This window comes from Nicotiana sylvestris, chromosome 12 (assembly GCF_000393655.2).
Source record: "Nicotiana sylvestris chromosome 12, ASM39365v2, whole genome shotgun sequence".
Lineage (NCBI taxonomy): Eukaryota > Viridiplantae > Streptophyta > Magnoliopsida > Solanales > Solanaceae > Nicotiana > Nicotiana sylvestris.
In genome coordinates, this window is record NC_091068.1 from 93,664,568 (window position 1) to 93,682,641 (window position 18,074).

The 18,074-nt window shown below is 36.3% G+C and overlaps 3 protein-coding genes across 6 annotated transcripts in view; 1 reads left to right on the plus strand and 2 right to left on the minus strand.

Annotated features, from left to right (window-relative positions):
- Positions 1 to 748, plus strand: part of LOC104244696 (rRNA biogenesis protein RRP5) — a 46,739-nt gene extending 45,991 nt beyond the window's left edge. For both annotated transcript variants that reach the window (XM_009800168.2, XM_009800177.2), the window contains exon 40: positions 107 to 748. In XM_009800168.2, coding sequence (XP_009798470.1) covers positions 107 to 214 — 108 coding nt within the window. In that variant the 3' untranslated portion in view covers positions 215 to 748. The remainder of the gene's footprint in view (positions 1 to 106) is intronic.
- Positions 749 to 1,683: 935 nt separating this feature from the next.
- On the minus strand, positions 1,684 to 4,595 carry LOC104244708 (probable ribosome biogenesis protein RLP24). Of its 3 annotated transcripts, none has more exons than XM_009800191.2 (5): positions 4,505 to 4,595; positions 4,085 to 4,188; positions 2,502 to 2,615; positions 2,244 to 2,380; positions 1,684 to 2,160 (listed from the first exon to the last, which is right to left on the minus strand). In XM_009800191.2, the coding sequence occupies exons 2-5, from the start codon at positions 4,163 to 4,165 to the stop codon at positions 1,992 to 1,994; spliced, it is 501 nt and encodes a 166-aa protein (XP_009798493.1). In that variant the 5' UTR covers positions 4,166 to 4,188; positions 4,505 to 4,595; the 3' UTR covers positions 1,684 to 1,991. The 3 variants fall into 3 exon arrangements, with proteins under 3 accessions (XP_009798493.1, XP_009798499.1, XP_009798488.1); XM_009800197.2 differs by having other exon boundaries at positions 4,085 to 4,197; positions 4,505 to 4,591; XM_009800186.2 differs by lacking the exon at positions 4,505 to 4,595 and having other exon boundaries at positions 4,085 to 4,477.
- Positions 4,596 to 14,992: 10,397 nt separating this feature from the next.
- LOC138883389 (uncharacterized) lies at positions 14,993 to 17,828 on the minus strand. Its single transcript, XM_070164072.1, has 6 exons — positions 17,741 to 17,828; positions 16,942 to 17,097; positions 16,469 to 16,764; positions 15,923 to 16,105; positions 15,409 to 15,814; positions 14,993 to 15,186 (listed from the first exon to the last, which is right to left on the minus strand). Exons 1-6 carry the CDS (start codon positions 17,826 to 17,828, stop codon positions 14,993 to 14,995), a joined length of 1,323 nt encoding a protein of 440 aa, XP_070020173.1.
- Between the last annotated feature and the right edge of the window lie 246 nt (positions 17,829 to 18,074).

Below are 18,074 nucleotides of genomic sequence, written 5' to 3' on the forward strand. Positions count from 1 at the left end.
CCTGGAATATTCTTTACGATATTTCTTGCGATTTGTTTTTTCTTAATTGTTTTAAGATGGTACCGATTCTATGGTTTTCTAATGGCTTTTGATGTTTGGAGTGCAGTTCCTTTTTAAGAAGTATCTTGAGTATGAGAAGATGCTTGGTGATGTCGATCGTATGGAGGCTGTGAAAAGAAAAGCAATGGAATATGTTGAGAGCACTCTTAATTAAACCAGCAGTCATGTAGATCTGAATATCAAGGTGTTGTGTCCTCGATCAGTGCCGGAGAAGAGATGTTCATGGCATGGCCTTGAATCTGTCCATTGGTTGAAATTCAGAGATTTCGTTGAGGTTGAAATTGTCTGATTCTCATGCAGTTTCGACATACAAGCTCGACAAACAGTGGTTAAGTACTGCTGGAAGTAACGTTCCCATCACTATAACCAACTTCTCTTGTAGGACCCACAATTCAGCGATTGAAATACAGCAGTTAGGAGATTGACATGCAACATGCTAGACAGCAGAGAAGCATGTGTTCATGCTGATTTTCAAAATGTCACACTAATTTTGTAACTTATATAGGAAAATTTTGCAACACTGAGGAATTGTGGTGTAAAGAGAATCTAAAGTTTTATGCAAGAGGAATATGCAACTGTGTAGGTGCTTGTATAATTATCAATATGATTCATGATAAAATTACTCATTGTATGGCATATTAACGTTAAAATATTTTGTGGGCAATGCCAGTAAACCACTGTTGATTCATTGCCATTTCCAGTTTATAGAAGCTAAAAGCACGATGGTATCTTTCAGTTTTCAGCAAGAGAAATATATTTTGCAGTGAGAATCAACAACTGTATTGCTGTCTGATGTTAGAAATTTTGTTGCTGAAATGGGTCAAGGAGAATCTCTGTTGACCTCGTTATTTCCAGTATATTTTGAAAGCAAAAAGTGCAAGAAAACAAGATTGCTGGGTTTTTAAATGAAGTGAGAAACTAATAGCGTATGCTAACATCAAAGTGAAAAATGAAATGAAGAGTTCTGCAGGCGTGCCGGAGTCACTTCTTCAAAAGGTTCATCCAATTGTCTGAAACGCTAATTTTAAACATTTCATGGCATTTATGTAAAAGCTTGTCAATTAAAAAACTTGTTTTCAAATTTAAAAATGTGTCATTCTTTTCATAACAAACAGATAAGGAATTAGTGTCATTCTTGGGAATAATGCATTCTTTTTTTGGAGAATACTGTATCCAATTCAAGTTTAGCTGTCGCCATTATCAGCTGTACAACCTACACTTTCACCTCCGAAAAGGTTAGTTGTGAGCTTTATTCTTGGGAATATATTCTTATTTCGCCAGAAAAGAATCTCATAGAATTGAACTTAAATTTGTTCATTGCAGCTTCATTAAAACCTTTGTAACTAGCATAACGGTTAAAAGAGTACAAGGGAATACAAGCTTTATTACTGCATCTCAGGTTGAAAATTGAAACAGTTGTACATAATGGTGACTTCATCAATTTACTAATGACTTGTGTGGTTGACAAACAATAAATCGCCAATATTCTGAAAGAGCTAATCTAAACTGTGCAAATTTTATATCATGGTTTGTACAGCAAACAATAAGCAGGTGGCCTTTTAAGACATCAACCTGTCTATTTATTCCAATTAATCTAGTTATCCTAGAATCCAAGTCCAAGTGCACTGTGAAAATGTGTCAATATCTCTTCAAAAGAAAAGAAAAAAGATCCAACAAACAATTCATAATCGAAAACACAAAACATTCCCAACTAGTAAATATTTCTTCTACAGGATGAAGTACTCTGATAATTTCTTCAAAAAAAAAAAGTCATCACTGGTGGTGAGCACGAAAGATAAGTGAATTTTATCACAGTTATGACATCAACTAGTAATCAAAAAGGCTATACATATTGTTACGCACGCCGACAAAATTGACCACTGCAGGAAAGTTATGATTTTGCATTTCCGTTTTGAGAATAAGGGAAATGCTTACTCCTCCATACGATTTTCCTCGGATTTCTGCTGTGAAACCTTGACCTTGATAGGCAAGGTGAGAGATGGGTCGTTGGCGAGCGCAGCAGGTGCTTTGACCATATGAATGCTCTGCTCGAGCTCCTTTGTTGCTTCTCTCTGCTCCTTGGTTTTCTTACCTTTCATCCTGTCCAATTTTCCAACTACTGTTAGTATTAAAAAAGAAAATAAAACTACATGATGCAAATTAGTGGAGCAGTAGAAAAGGACCTGTTTTTGTGGTGCCTTTCATCTCTGACAACTCTGATTTTATCAATTTTCTGAATGGCCTTCAGAGTGTTCTCAGTGACATTCCTGTCATATCTCTCCGGCCTATTGCGCTTTCTCTCAAATTCAAATGTTGAGTCCTTAAAATAGCAACATGCAGCAACAACAGAATTCATAATTGAAGAAGAATAAACAAATCAGTGGAGTGGATGGAGCAACTGCATCAGGAAAAGAAGAATGAAAAGGAGGAATAATATTCACCTGAGTCATGTCCTTTCCATGCAGCCGTCTATATGCTTTAGTCCACTTAACTTTTCGTGGATTCCTCTTCATCTTAAAGTTCTTGTGACACTTTGATCTACAGAACCGAAATATCTGCAAAAGGAAATTTAATAGAAAGAACTTTTCATTTACTTGATCAAACAGCAAAAAGTGAGAATATACCCATTTTGTGGCACTAAAGCAAGACGCCATCACTACTGAACATTAGCAGAGCAATAGGAAAGTGAAAAAACAACAAAACAGGACATGGAAAAAAATAGAGCGCAAAAAGATGGTTTCTCTCCTGAAAAACCAGCCACTACTTTTTATTGCTTTGTCTGAAGGTGCATCATCATACTATGGTGGACGAACCATGATAAAGACAAAGAAAATATTACAGATCACATAAATGCACTACGACGTACTCTGGCCTTTATGCACCAGTTTTCCAGTATTGTCAAATGTCACAAAGCACACAATTTTTTATATAAAAAATGTGAGCAAGCACATGTACAGATAATTCTCAATTTTTTCACCAATCCTGACAACCAACATGCTTCTTGTACTAACAGAGTAGTTTATCCATGTAAACTTTGGGAAGGACAAAATTTTCGCCCATTATAGCCTTCTGAATTCGGGAAAATTGCACACTACTGCAAATACCATGCAGTCAATCCTGAAGTCTCAGAAAGGTGACACTTATCACCTTCAATCAAGTGATCAACTCAATACTAATCCTTGGCTTAATCGGAAATTTAGATTGCATACTTTTTAAGATGATGGTGCCTAGGCCAGCTAGCACGTAGCTTAACTACTCCACCCAGTAAATGCTACCTCATATCAGTACAAGTACCAAGTAACTCTGCCCACTAAAACTTAAGCAGATGGGAAGAAATCATCCAGTCGTTTTTGCCTCTACTGTCTCCACGGTTTGCGCACTTTATTGACTACTAGGTCACACCCTTGGGTGTGAAAACCAATTGCTAACATCTCCTGCTCGAAATCCTAAAATGAGCAGTGTTTCTTGCCACAGATCTACCTACACTCAAAAGCTACTCACCTAATAGCCCCACTGAAAAACACATCGACTAAATACTAGTCTTTGCTTAATCAGGAGTTCGAATTACAGACTACTAATATCACTTGCTCAAAATCCTCAAATAAGCAAATGTTTGTGCTCACAACTCAAATCTACTGCCCTAATTGCCGCTGTGAAACACATTGACTCAGGTCAACTCGGACAACGACACTACAATTGCAATTTAACAAATGACAATCACTAATCCTTCATATCTTAACCTGTTAGTTCTTTTTTTTTTTTTGAAAAGATACAGAAACAAGAATAAACTATATGGTTGAATATTTTTCTCTCAAAAGTTTATTAACCATGGGGCTTTAAAGAGCCTTAAAGAAAGCAGTAGACTCCTCTTACTAATTATATTAGTAAACCAAAGTATTAAACTCCTTCTACAACTAAACAAATAGTTATTCCGGCAAATTTGAGGCAACAAAGGACGCAACATTCAGCATAACCATGATATACAAGGGAGGAAATAGCTAAAGAAAAAGAAAAAAATCGTTACCTTAGCGTCGTTTCGAACATATTGAATACCATGGCCTGGATATACAGTTGAGGAGCAAAACCAACATTTCTCCAACCTCATTGTACCCTCCTTTTATAACTTACCTGAAAAATCTTTACCACAAAGTCAGTCAACAATTTGACAGGCAACAGTTAAATTGTTGTATATTCTAAAGCTAGGATTTTTCCAACAAAAAGAATTGACCCAAGTGATTTTACAGTTCAATTATTCAAAAATTGAAAAAACGGAAAAGGAAAATCATGTCAAAACGAGATCAAATAAACAGCAAAGACATTTCGAATTGACAAAAACAAATGAATGACAATTTCTATGGAAAAAACAGCTCTAACATTTTGTAAACACAAGCATATTTGAGAAAATTAGGAGAAAAATAAAGACAAAAAGAGCATGAGAAAGAACCCTAGTAAAAAGCGCAAGGGCGGCTCTAGGGTAAGGCAAGGGCGGCTGGGTAAGGAAGTGAAGCTCCAACAATATTTAATCCCAAAAATATAAAGTACTACTATATCATTATATAATATATATAATTTATATTTATAAAATTATTGATAAAATATTTTAAATTCTAATATTTATTTAAATTTGGTAGACGTAGAATTGAATGAGTTAATAGGATAAAACTTTTCTCTCACTAAATTAAATAAATTCTATTTTTCTTTTTTCATATTTTTTACTATTTTATTTTCTAATTTAAAATCAAATTCTCTAAATTAGCTATTCCTTTTTGTCTCATTTGATAGACCCTCATATCAGTAATTAAGTTCTTTTGTGTCTCATTTTTTTTAACTAAGAAATCCCAGCGACAATTATCGTAAGGTTCAAAACACGATCGATACTAGGCTCAATCCTTTTACCATTTTCATTTAATGCTATATTTTTTTACAGGGAGTTCAATAACATATGACTTACGCCTAACCCACATATTATACGTTGTTCTATCACCTTTTTTTGTCTCAATATTATATGGATATTATGAAAGAAATTTCAGGGTCTTTTAATATATTTTAGTTTTAAGCAACCAGTTCCGTTGAGCCGCCCTCACTAATGATCAACAATTATTTATAGACCACTACCCATGAACGTGTTATTCAACAGCTCCATTCACATTTGGTAGCTAAATAACGTATTCACTAATTGTTGTCTTATCTTAATTGAGACTGTATAAAATTTGATTGAGAATAGCAGAGGATGGACATGTGGCTCGATTAGGAGACTAGTAAAACTTTAATTTAGGTCCCCAAATTTTTTAATTAATGGATTTTATGATTTTATTTCAAGTACAAACGATAATTAGTTTTATATATTTGATAAAATAATAAATATAATATTTGTATTAGAAGTAGAACTAAGATGAACTACATTTCTCATTACCATATTTACAAACAAAAAAAAATGTGCGTGTGAAGCCTGCTTTAATACATGAATTAGTGTACATGATATTAACACTTGTGTTTAAGTATTTGATATATTTATTTCGTTAGATAGTAGAACTATTTTTTTCTAAAAATTTCTTATATTAAAGAAAAGTTGATCAATTAAGAAGGGAGTCCATTACTCAAATGGTCACTCAATTATCCCAAATTATCTTCTAAAGTCACGTTACTTTTGTTTGTAACAACAAAGTCACTAAACTATGCCTATTACACTCAGAAAGCCACTCAACTAGATTTATTAAATTTTGGATTGCCAAATACCTATTTTACCCTCTAAATTATAAATATTTATTTTCTTTTTATTTTTTTTAAAACTTTTTAATATTATAATTTTCCCTTTTTAATTTATATTATGGACTTACCTATAGAATAAATAAATGTTATTTATAAATTTTAAAAAGTATTTAAGCATATATAATGTTGGACTAACAAAATAATGAGCATAGTAAAAAAAATTAATTAGAATAATTTGTTAGTAATAGTAATTTTAGTATTAACAAACAAAAATTCAAAATTTATTTACACAATTCAGAATGAAAGAAAATAAATGTTGTAAAATATATATATTCTATGCACGTAATATAAAAATAATTATTTAAATAAAGGTATTTTTATAATATACATTATATATTCTTGAAAATTAAACTCAATTATATTATTATGTTTTTCTACCAACTTTCCCACGGCACAAAGTTATATCACCGGAAAGCAGGGGACTATCTGTATAGGGTAAAATATGCTATGTTAAGTCGTGCATGGAATATATAAAATATAATTGAACATTATTTTCAAGAATATATAATGTATATTATAAAAATACTTTTATTTAAATAATTATTTTTATATTAGGTGCATGGAATATATATTTTATAACCTTTATTTTCTTTCATTCTGAGTTGTGTAACTAGATTTTTGATTTTTTTTGTTAATACTGAAATTATTATTATGAATAACTTATTCTAATTAATTCTTTTACTATGCTCATTATTTTGTTATTCCAGCATTATAGATGCTTAAATACTTTTTATTTTTTAATTTATAAATAATATTTTTTTATTCTATAGGTAAATTCATAATATAAATTAAAAAGTTAAAAAAAAATAAAAGCAGATAAATATTTATAATTTAGAGGGTAAAATAGGTATTTGACAATCTAAAATTTGGAAAATCTAGTTGAGTGATTTTCTGAGTGCAATAGGCATAGTTCAGTGACTTTGTTGTTACAAACGAAAGTAAAGTGACTTTAGAAGATAATTTGAGATAGTCGAGTGACTATTTGAGTAATTGACTCATTAAGAAGGCATCCCTTATCAGTATAGAATGAATCTCTTTTTGTAAAACTTTTATTCTTGTTAGTTGCAATAAGTTATTTTCTACTTAGATTTTGTTGTTACTTCTGTCAATCGATCGTATATTACAATCAATTATAAAAGGCTCATATTAAACAAATTGTAGTCCATCGTAACAATTAAAGAAGACATTCTTAAAAGAGAACTACAATAATGAGTCATTAATGTTAACAATTTGGCAGAAGTTAGATTAGAAGCACAGTGCAACCAACAATTGAAGAAGCAGAAGGCTTCGAATCAAAGAAAGATTAGAAGTGGGAATTGCCACTCTACACTTCAGCCACTCTCGGACAGTTGCACAGGCATTATAAGATATAGAATAAAGGCACATTTGACGCTCTGATGTGTAACAGACGAAGCCTTTAAGAGAGAACATGATATGATTATTGAGATAATGTGATGAAAGAGAGAAGCAATGCTTAGACTTCCACTAAAATCAGAGAAGACACAATAAGAGTAACTAAATGGGTGGGAAAGTTGAAATAGTGGAGATAGGAAAAGTTGCAACGGTTTGGACGTTCTACTAAATAAAGTAAATGAAAAGATAAAGAAATATCAATATTTTGAGGAAAAAGATAATTTAACTTCCTGATTATAGAACGTGCCACATCACCGGAATACAAGTGGACAGAAATGAAAATACAGTGCAATACTCTGAAGGAGACTCTGCTGGCTGCGGGCGTCTCGATAAATGCAACTCACCTAAGTCTCCGTATCAATCATGCCGCTATGCCACTAAGCCACTAGCCACACATAAACCTGTGCAACAAAAATCCACAGCAAATGTAGCATGAGTACGAAAACAACGTGTACCCACTGAGTATCCCGTCTAATCTCAAAGAAGTATAGACGAGAGGTCGACTTCGACACTTACTAGTGGTTCAATAATAATATATTATTAATGCGAGTAATCAGGGATTTATTAAGAACGACAGTAGTTTCAAATAAGCCACGAACAAGAAAAAGTTCCTTTTTGTATTAAAAATCTCCAGATTCATAATCTATTAATTTTCAATTACCTCAAGTCGGGGAGAGCAAATATCAATATCAATAAATCTCAAGGCAAGCAATACAAGCATGCGCAAATCATGCCGGAGACGTACGACCCGATCCAACAATATTTAAACTGTGCACTGCCAGAGGGTCGAATGACACGAACCATAGATGCATCTATTTAATCTACCGAGGTGTTCGGCCCGTTCGGAAATTAAACACACAGACAGTCAACCAAGGAGTCAACATGGAACAGTTATCCAAAGAAAGCCAATTCTCTTTTAACAATTTAAGAAAATGAAGTTTAATTTTTTTAGAAATTCACTTACGAATTCGACGTGATTTAAGCAATTCAAACTATCAATAAGATTACAAATATTCCAATTACAGCATGTTTTTGGGTCCTAGACTACCCGAACTCAAACATAATAGTAGCTACGTACGGACTCTCGTCACCTCGTGCGTACGTAGGCCCCACAAATAGGAGCACATAACCAATTATTTTATCTATGGGGATAATTCCCTCTTACAAGGTTAGAAAGGAGACTCACCTCACTCCGGAGTCCAATAACCGGCTTCCAAGCCCCTTCCGACAACTCAAACTGATGCCCCAACGCTCCAAAACTAGCCAAATAACGGGAAACCAATGAAAATACACCCTAATACTCATAACAATTCAATTTATATAAAATTTCAACTCCGCTCGAAAAGTTGACAAAATCGCCCTCGGGCCCAAGCCCGGATTCCAAAATTTTTCGAAGATAAAGTTTACCCACAACCTCACGAACTCAAATATATAATAGGCTCTCAATTTCATGTCCAAAATCGTGGTCAAAATCCAAGTATACAAATTTCCTAGGTTTTCTTCAAAATCCCAAAATTTTTACTAATTTACATGATTTTCCATGTTAAGGTCTAGATATAGTCCAAGTAATTAACTTGCAATAGGTGGGAATCACTTGCCTTGACATGGATGATGAAAATGGAGCTCCAAAATCGCTTTTAGGTCGGCTCACATGGAGGAAATGAGATGAAATAAGCCAAACCCATTTCTTTACACTTATACACTGTCCAGACGACTCTTCTTCACGTTCGCGAGACCCCTATCGTGTTCGCGAAGAAGAAAATTCCCAAAAACCATTTTCCAAACTCTTCTCAGACAACCTCTAGTATAATAGCCATAACTTTTTGTACAAAACTCCAATGACAAACGGTTTAATATTTTGAAAACTAGAACCAAGATCTACAACTTTCATGTTTTGGTAATCTCCCAATTCCTTATAGATTTTGAGATATAAGCTGCCAAAGTCAGCCCTGTGCAACACAAATTTTTTCTTCATCTTCCTAGACAGCCTGTAGTGTACCAGCCATAACTTTTGGTACACAAATCTAAATGCTAAATGGTTTACCCTTCTGAAAACTAGACACAAAGGGCTACAACTTTCTTTTTTGGAGTATCTCCAAATTCCTTATAGATTGTGAGATATAAGCCTCCAAATTCAGCTTCTTCGTGAACGCGAGGATATCTTCACGAACGCCAAGAACAGAGTTCCTGAACCCAAATCCTTATTCGTGAACGCGAGAGGATCCTCGCGAACACAAAGAACAACACCATACACCAGCAACAGCTATTGCAAAACAACACGAAATGATCCGAAACCATCCCGAAACACACCCGAGGCCCTCGGGGCCCCGTCCAATCACACAAACTAGTCCCATAACATAACATGGACCTGCTCGAGGCCTCAAGTCACATCAAACAACATCTAAATCATGAATCGCACCCCAATTCAAGTTTAATGAACTTTAGAACTTCAAACTTCTACATTCGATGTCAAAACCTATCAAATCACATCCGATTGATCTCAAATTTTGCACGCAAGTCACATTCGACATTACGGACCTACTCTAACTTCCGGAATTGGATTCCAACCCCGATATCAAAAAGTCCACTTCCAGTCAAACTCCTCAAAAACTTTCAAATTTCTATCTTTTGCGAAATGACTCCAAAATGACTCACGGACCTCCGAATTCACTTCTGATCGCGCTCCCAACACCAGAATCACCATACGAAGCTATTCCTAGACTCGGAATCCCAAACAGACATTGATAACATTAAAATGCACTTCAACCCAAACTTATGAAATTCTTCCAAAAATGCTAACTTCCACAATTGGTGCCGAAACGTTCCCGGGTCTTCCAAAACCCGATCCGGACATGCGCCCAAGTCTGAAATCATCATACGAACCTATTGGAACCTTCGAATCCCGATTTCGAGGTCGTTTACTCAAAAATTCAATCTTAGTCAATTCTTTCAACTTAAAGCTTCCGAAATGAGAATTCTCTTTCCAAATCAACTCCAAACTTCCCGAAATTCAATTCCGACCATGTGTACAAGTCATAATACCTGAAGTGAAGCTGTTCATGGCCTCAAATTGATAAACGACATGCTAGAGCTCAAAATGGGCAGTCGGGTCGTTACACTGCATTCTCCCCCACTTAAGATAATTTGTCCCTGAATGGCTTTTCTTGGATGTAACTCAGGTCTAAAGTTGAACACTTAAGCCTTCTTTTACTTACAAATTCTTAGGCTCAAAATTTGACTAACTCTCCACATTTCTAAAAATTTCGGCAGAGTTTATCTTTGTTTCTAGGACTATCCAAAAGTTTTAACCAGTTAGCAAGCCACAAGAATCTTCTATATATAATAAAAGGAGAGACAAAAATACATTATTAAGGCAGGTGACATAACCATAAAAAGCCAAGTGGCATTATTAAGACAAAATAAACTAACTTTTTAACTAAAAATACCTTCTTAAATTTTAAATTAGTTGGTTACTCTATTTGAATTAATAAATTGTCACGATTCGGATTTCTCACTATTGGGGTCGTGATGGCGCTTAACTCTTGAATGCTAGGCAAGCCAACATATAGGAATCCAATATATTAATTATTAACTCAAACAATAATGAAAATAATAGCTACAACTAAACAGATATAAAGTGCGGAAGTTTTATAACAAATCCAAAACTCTAAAACAAGTCTACCCCAATGATCTGGTGTCACAATTTCACGAACATCTAAGAATTTCTATAAATACTGGTTTAAAGGAAATAGAAATGTTCTCGAAATGAAAAGAGATAGGAAAATCTAGGATGGAGGGAAGGGCTCCAGGGTCTGCGAACGCCGGCAGATCTGCTTTGGGTCTCCTATAGACTGAAGGCAGCAACCCAAACTCTACTCACGAGGTCCAGCACCGAAATCTGCACAGAAAGTGCAGAGTGTAGTATCAGTACAACCGATCCCATGTACTGGTAAGTGCCGAGCCTAATCTCGGCGAAGTAGTGACGAGGCTAGGACACGTCAAACATCATAATCTCATGTAGTTAATCAATATACTAACAGGATAACAGTGATAAAAGTTAAGCAGAAATGAACGGGAAGGGGCAAAATGTTATGGGGGTACCAACATAAAGAATCACAGCAGGAAAGGAATTTAAACATCTAAAACACTTTGAACCGATAATAACAATAAACACAGCAAACAGAAATTTGCACGGCATCACCCTTCGTCCTTTTATCACTCTTCCTCATCATATGAATAATATAAATGTGCACGACATCACCCTTCGTGCTTTATCACTCTCCTCACCATATGAATAATATAAATGTGCACGGTATCACCTTTCGTGCTTTATAACTCTTCCTCACCATAACAACAACAGAAACAATAACACCTCGGCAAGGGCATAACAATCAAACAACTTTGTTTCATCATTTAATTTCACAATAGAAATCTCAACTTGAGCCAATACTCACCCAATAGCCAAACCATGAACAACATAGTAAAACTTGTTAACATGTACAATAACAAGTTTAAGAAGGAATAATACGTATAAAGAAACACAACGGTCACAAGTATAAGACTCACTCGCATGCTATGACCCTACAACAACGTATAGATACTCATCATCACACCTATACGTCGTACTTAACAACTAAACAAGTACCAAATAAGGCAACAACACCTAATCCTTCAAGCTAAGGTTAGCCACAACACTTACCTTGATTCCACGGCAAAAATCAAGCCTCAAATACCGCTTTTCCTCTAGATTTCACCTACAATCCACTCGTATCAAGCCACAATTAACTCAATATCAACAATTATTGCTAAGGGAATCAACTACAATGCATAAATTTAGATTTTCCAAACTTTTTCCCAAAAAGTCAAAATCCGACCCCGGACCCGCTTGGTCAAAACTCGAGGTTCGGACCAAAACTCATTCACCCACGAGCCCAAATGTGTAATAAGTTTCGAAATTCTGACCCCAAATAGAGGTCTAAATCCCAATTATACAAAAAAGCCCTAATTCTATCCAAATATCACGACCACTGGAGGGCCATGACTAGCACCCGGCCACACTTGTCGAGCACCAACGTATATTTTATCTAACCTTCTTTATTATCTTTTAGGGCCGACGAGATCAATATAAATGGTACACATGGATCATGGACAACCAACAATGAAAGATGATGGCATGAATATACATAACATATGATGACTAGATAATCAAGAAACTATATAGAAGGTACGAGTTACCACACTACCATGAAAGACTATACAACAAAAATCAGCGGACAAGACATACCAAACTATACATGAGTCGACACCTGTCTATGAGCCTCTAAAAGAACACAAGTGTTGTAACATTGCCGGAACAGGGCCCCGACATACCCATAATGTCTAAAACAAAAATGCATACCAAGACCACGGCAAGTCCGGAGAAGGGATATCGCCAATAACCGCTAAACTGGGCAGCCTACGGTGGTGGGAAGCTGCGTCTACCCGTCTATCAGGACCTGCAGCACGACATGCAGCGTAAAAAGGACATCAGTACAAATAAAGTACTGAGTATGTAAGGCAGGAAAGCATAAGTACGAACAGTAATGTAAACAGGGATATAGAATATATTACCTGTAACATCTAGGTACCTCTAAGGGCTACTGACATGAAATGTATGATACATACATATATATACATAAACCTTTAAAACATACGCCTCTGTGGGCATCATCATCATCATATCGTACTCGGCCGTAATAGGCTCGATAAAAATGTACCCGGCCATCATAAGGCTCGGTAGAATCGTACCCGACTACATGGAGCTCGGTATAACCAAACTGATCAGTGGTTGCACAATAGGTGCCGTACCCAGCCGTCTATAGCGCGGCTCGGTAGAGTAAAATAGATACATATATATAATGCATGCTCGACTCAATGGAATAATATTTAGAACCTTTCGGAGTAACGTAAGGTCGGTATACTTTGTACACGTTATTAGGACTAACTCTTCATCATAAATCTTATAAGAATCAGGAAGTACCAACAATATTTATAATATAAGAATAAGAGAAGCAACATCAACATCAATCTCTTCATAAGAAGGGGAACAATGTAAGTACTGCTAGCTTCTAAGAGTAGAGTATCTTTGGAAGCTCGTTCATTACATCATGTACAATCGGAGTAGTGCAAAAGAAGGAAAGGGATAGCCTCACATAACTTTTATATACTACCCAACCTCAAGCTATGCAAATGTCACGACTCTTTAGTCTACAATAGGAGAAATGACACTGTCGTTAACGTTTAAGCGTCATAACTAGTATGTACCGACCACAACTTATTTTACGATGAAACGGACAACACCTCATCTATTTATATGACTTCCCACAAGTGAAAACAATCACTAAACATCCCAAACAACATCAATATTAATCATATTGAGCCTCCCAAAATAGTCCACCAACCGACAACATTACAACCAAGCCTTTCGATATATATTTCACAAGTTCTAGCTTCAATGACTTAGCCGCAACTTGGATAATCTTAAATACATGTAGAGTAAGAGGTTCCTTACATTTATACAGAAATAAAAACTCCAATTTGACGTTAATTTTCCATGAAATATCCCTTCAATGCTGCCACAACAACAAGGAAGCGAAACTAGCAATCAATTAGGGTTTTTCGGTACTAGAATCACTTTAGAAGGTTGAAATCACTAGGGTTGATATTAAAAACTTGAGGGAGTATTTACAGAACATAAACCCCTTAAAAAGACCTCCCACACGAGTTGGAACAACACAAAAATTAGCAACAACAAGAAGAACAAGAAACTTACTAGCGCCACGGGATTCCCGACACTTGATTTGTATTGTTTGCCCTTTGTTGGGTCTTGAATCTTGATAGAACCTTAAGAGGGTGTTTCTAGGGTTCTAAGGTCTGAATATACTTAAAATGAATGACTTAAAACGGGTTCTAGGCATATTATATATATTCATATCTCTTAAGCCGACTATGTGGAGCCCATAGAGAGGTGTTTGGCGCAGTCTTGCAAAAATGCGAATATCTCTCTACTCCGATATCGTATCAATGAACAATTTAATGAGTTGGAAGATAGACTCATAGATCTTCAATTTGGTTGGTATATCACCCCATAATTCAAAGTAAATTAGGATAAAAGCTTAGTAATATTTGACCTAAAGTTTAAGTGAAATTATGAACATAAGTTGCAACAACTTTTGTCGACTTTTGTTTCATAACTCGTTTCACCTCAAGACTTATGATACGGATATTACATGATTCAAATACCTTAAACATGAACTCTTGAGTGTATTAAGCACCCATAGGCTTACCCGAAAATACGGCTGACAACATCCTTAATTCGTTTAACTTCTAATACTTGTTAACCACCATATACACCTTGTATCATTTAAGACCAATATGATTAACTTCTTATCATCTCAAAGATAATCTCTTCCTGTATTTATGTTGACTAACTTACGGCATAAACTAACGTACACGAATATGGGTTGTAACACCCTCCCCCATTAGGAACATTCGTCCTCGAATGTAAGGGTTTATGGGGAGTCCAAATCATCATGGATTCCAACGGAAATATCCGGTCAATTTTCCCCTATAAATGGTCACTAGACAAACTTGCAAGCAGTTAAGCCCACCGTATGGACTCACAAGGGTATATAAAGCATAATGGATATATACATTATCTGCATATCACCATTTTGTATTAAGGAAGAGTACTCTCAAGCTATTGCTTACCTCATAGAGCTGTTTCACCTTCTAATGCGTCCTGTGTTCCTCTGGCATCCTCGTTATCTTCCTTATGGAACAGGTAAGGGTATTTAGACTTCATCTCATCTTCTGCTTCCCATGTCATTTCTTCTATATTCTTGTTCCTCCACAATACTTTGGCGGAAGCTACATCTTTTGCTCTCAGCTTGCGGACTTGTCGATCTAATATAGCCACTGGAACTTCTTTATATAATAGATCCTCTGTAACTTATACATCTTTGATAGGGACGACTCGAGAAGGGTCTCCAATACATTTCCTCAACATAGATACATGGAATACTGGATGGACAAATTCCAATTCGGATGGCAATTCTAACTCTTAAGCAACCTGTCCAATTCATCGAAGAATTTTATATGGACCGATATACCGCGGACTCAGCTTACCCTTCTTCCCAAAATGCATAACACCCTTCATTGGCGAGATCCTTAGGAAAACCCAATCACCAACCTCAAACTCCAGATCACGATGGCGTACATCGGAATAAGACTTTTGCCTGCTTTGCGCCGTTCTCAGTCGTTCTTGTATCACTTTCACCTTCTCAATAGCTTGGTGAATTAAATCTGGCCCATATAATTTTGCTTCCCCAACTTCAAACCATCCAACTAGTGATCTACATCTTCTCACATACAGTGCTTCGTACGGAACCATTTTAATACTAGAATGGTAGCTATTATTGTGGGCAAATTCTATGAGTGGTAGATGGTCCTCCCAATTCCCCTTGAAATCTAGAACATATGCTCGTAGCATATCTTCAAGTGTCTGAATGGTACGTTCAGCCTGTCCGTCAGTCTGCGGATGGAATACAGTGCTGAGATTCACTTGTGTGCCTAAACCCTTTTGAAAAGACCTCCAAAAGTTAGCCGTAAATTGAGCTCCACGGTCTGATATAATAGATACCGGCACACCATGAAGCCTAACAATCTCCTTGATATACAACTTCGTATAATCTTCAGCTGTGTAAGTTGTCTTAACTGGCAGAAAATAGGCACATTTTGTAAGTCGATCAACTATCACCCAGATGGAGTCAAACTTATGATAAGAGCGAGGTAATCCAATAATGAAGTCCATATTAATCACCTCCTATTTCCAGGTCAGAATCTCTATATTCTGAATCAATCTACCGGGTTTTTGATGCTCGATCTTTACTTGTTGACAATTAGGACACTGGGCTAAAAATTCTGCAATAGACTTCTTCATGTTATCCCATCAATACTGCTCCTTAATGTCATGATACATCTTTGTCTAGCCGGGATGGATGGAATATCGGGATTGATGAATCTCATTCATAATCTTCTCTCGCAACCCTGCCACATTAGGCACACATAATCAGCCTTGGTATCTCAGTGCTCTATCTCCTTCGATCTCAAAAGCCGTAATTTTACACTACTGAATGCTCTCTCTCAATCGTACTAAGATAGGATCTTCATATTGTCGTGATTTTACCTCGGCTACAAAAGATGATTCTGATGTATTATGTACAGTAACACCTCCGTCATCAGATTCTAACAATCTGATTCTCATATTGGCTAGCTGATGAAGCTCTTTAGTCAACCCATGTCTACCTGCCTTAATGTGTACTAAGCTTCCCATTGACTTACGACTGAGAGTGTCTGCCACAACATTAGCTTTACCAGGATGGTACAATATCTCGACATCATAATCTTTCAGTAATTGAATCCACCTACGCTGCCTCAAATTCAACTCCTTCTGCTTGAAGGTGTATTGTAAACTCTTGTGATCTGTGTATATATCAACATGGACGCCGTATAAGTAGTGCTGCCATATCTTCAAAGCATATATTGCTACAGCCAATTCCAAATCATGTGTTGGGTAATTCTTTTCATGTTTCTTCAATTTTCTTGATGCATAAGCAATCACTTTCCCATGTTGTATCAATACATACCCCAAACCTATACCTGAGGCATCACAATATACCACATAACCTTCTGTTCCTTCAAGGAGAGTGAGCATTGGCGCAAATGTCAATCGATTCTTTAGCTCTTGAATACTATGTTCACAAATGTTAGACCACTGGAACTTGGTAGCTTTCTGTGTTAACTTAGTCAATGGTGCTGATATAGAGGAAAACCCTTCTACAAACCGCCTATAATATCTTGCTAGCCCCAGAAAGTTGCGGACTTCTGATGGTGTTGTAGGTCTCGGCCAATTCTTTACTGCATCGATCTTCTGAGTGTCAACACTAATACCCTCGTCAGATATCACATGGCCAAGGAATGCTACTGATTTCAGCCAGAATTCACATTTGGAGATTAGCATATAACTTACGATCCTGAAGCATCTGTAATACTATCCGCAAGTGGCCTGCATGTTCCGCCTCCGAACGAGAATACACCAGAATGTCATCAATGAATACAATCACGAACACATCAAGATAGGGTCTAAAAACTGTATTCATGAGATCCATAAAAGTTGCTGGGGCATTTGTTAGCCTGAACGACATCACCAAGAACTCAAAGTGCCCATATCTTGTCTGGAAGGCCGTCTTTGGAATATCCTTCTCCTTAACCCCCACCTAATGATAACCTGAACTTAAGTCAATCTTGGAGAAATACTTGGCACCCTGGAGTTGGTAAAAAAGATCGTCAATCCTTGGAAGTGGATACTTGTTCTTTATAGTAAACTTATTCAACTATCGATAATCAATACACATCCTTAATGACCCGTCTTTCTTCTGTACGAACAAGACTGGCGCACCCCAAGGTGAAGTGCTAGGCCTAATGAAGCCCTTATCCAGCAAGTCCTTCAACTGCGCCTTCAACTCTTGCAACTCTATCGGGGCCATTCTATATGGAGGGATAGATATCGGTTAAATGTCAGGCAACACATCAATGCTAAACTCAATCTCCCTTTCAGGAGGAGGACTGGGAGTTCATCTGGGAAAACATCTGAAAATTCATTAACCGCGGGGATTGATTGTAGAGTAGGCGGCTTCGCCTCCGCATCCCTAACGCGAACGAGATGATAAATGTAACCTTTTGATATCATTTTCCTTACCTTAATATAGGAAATAAACCTACCTTTCGGTGTA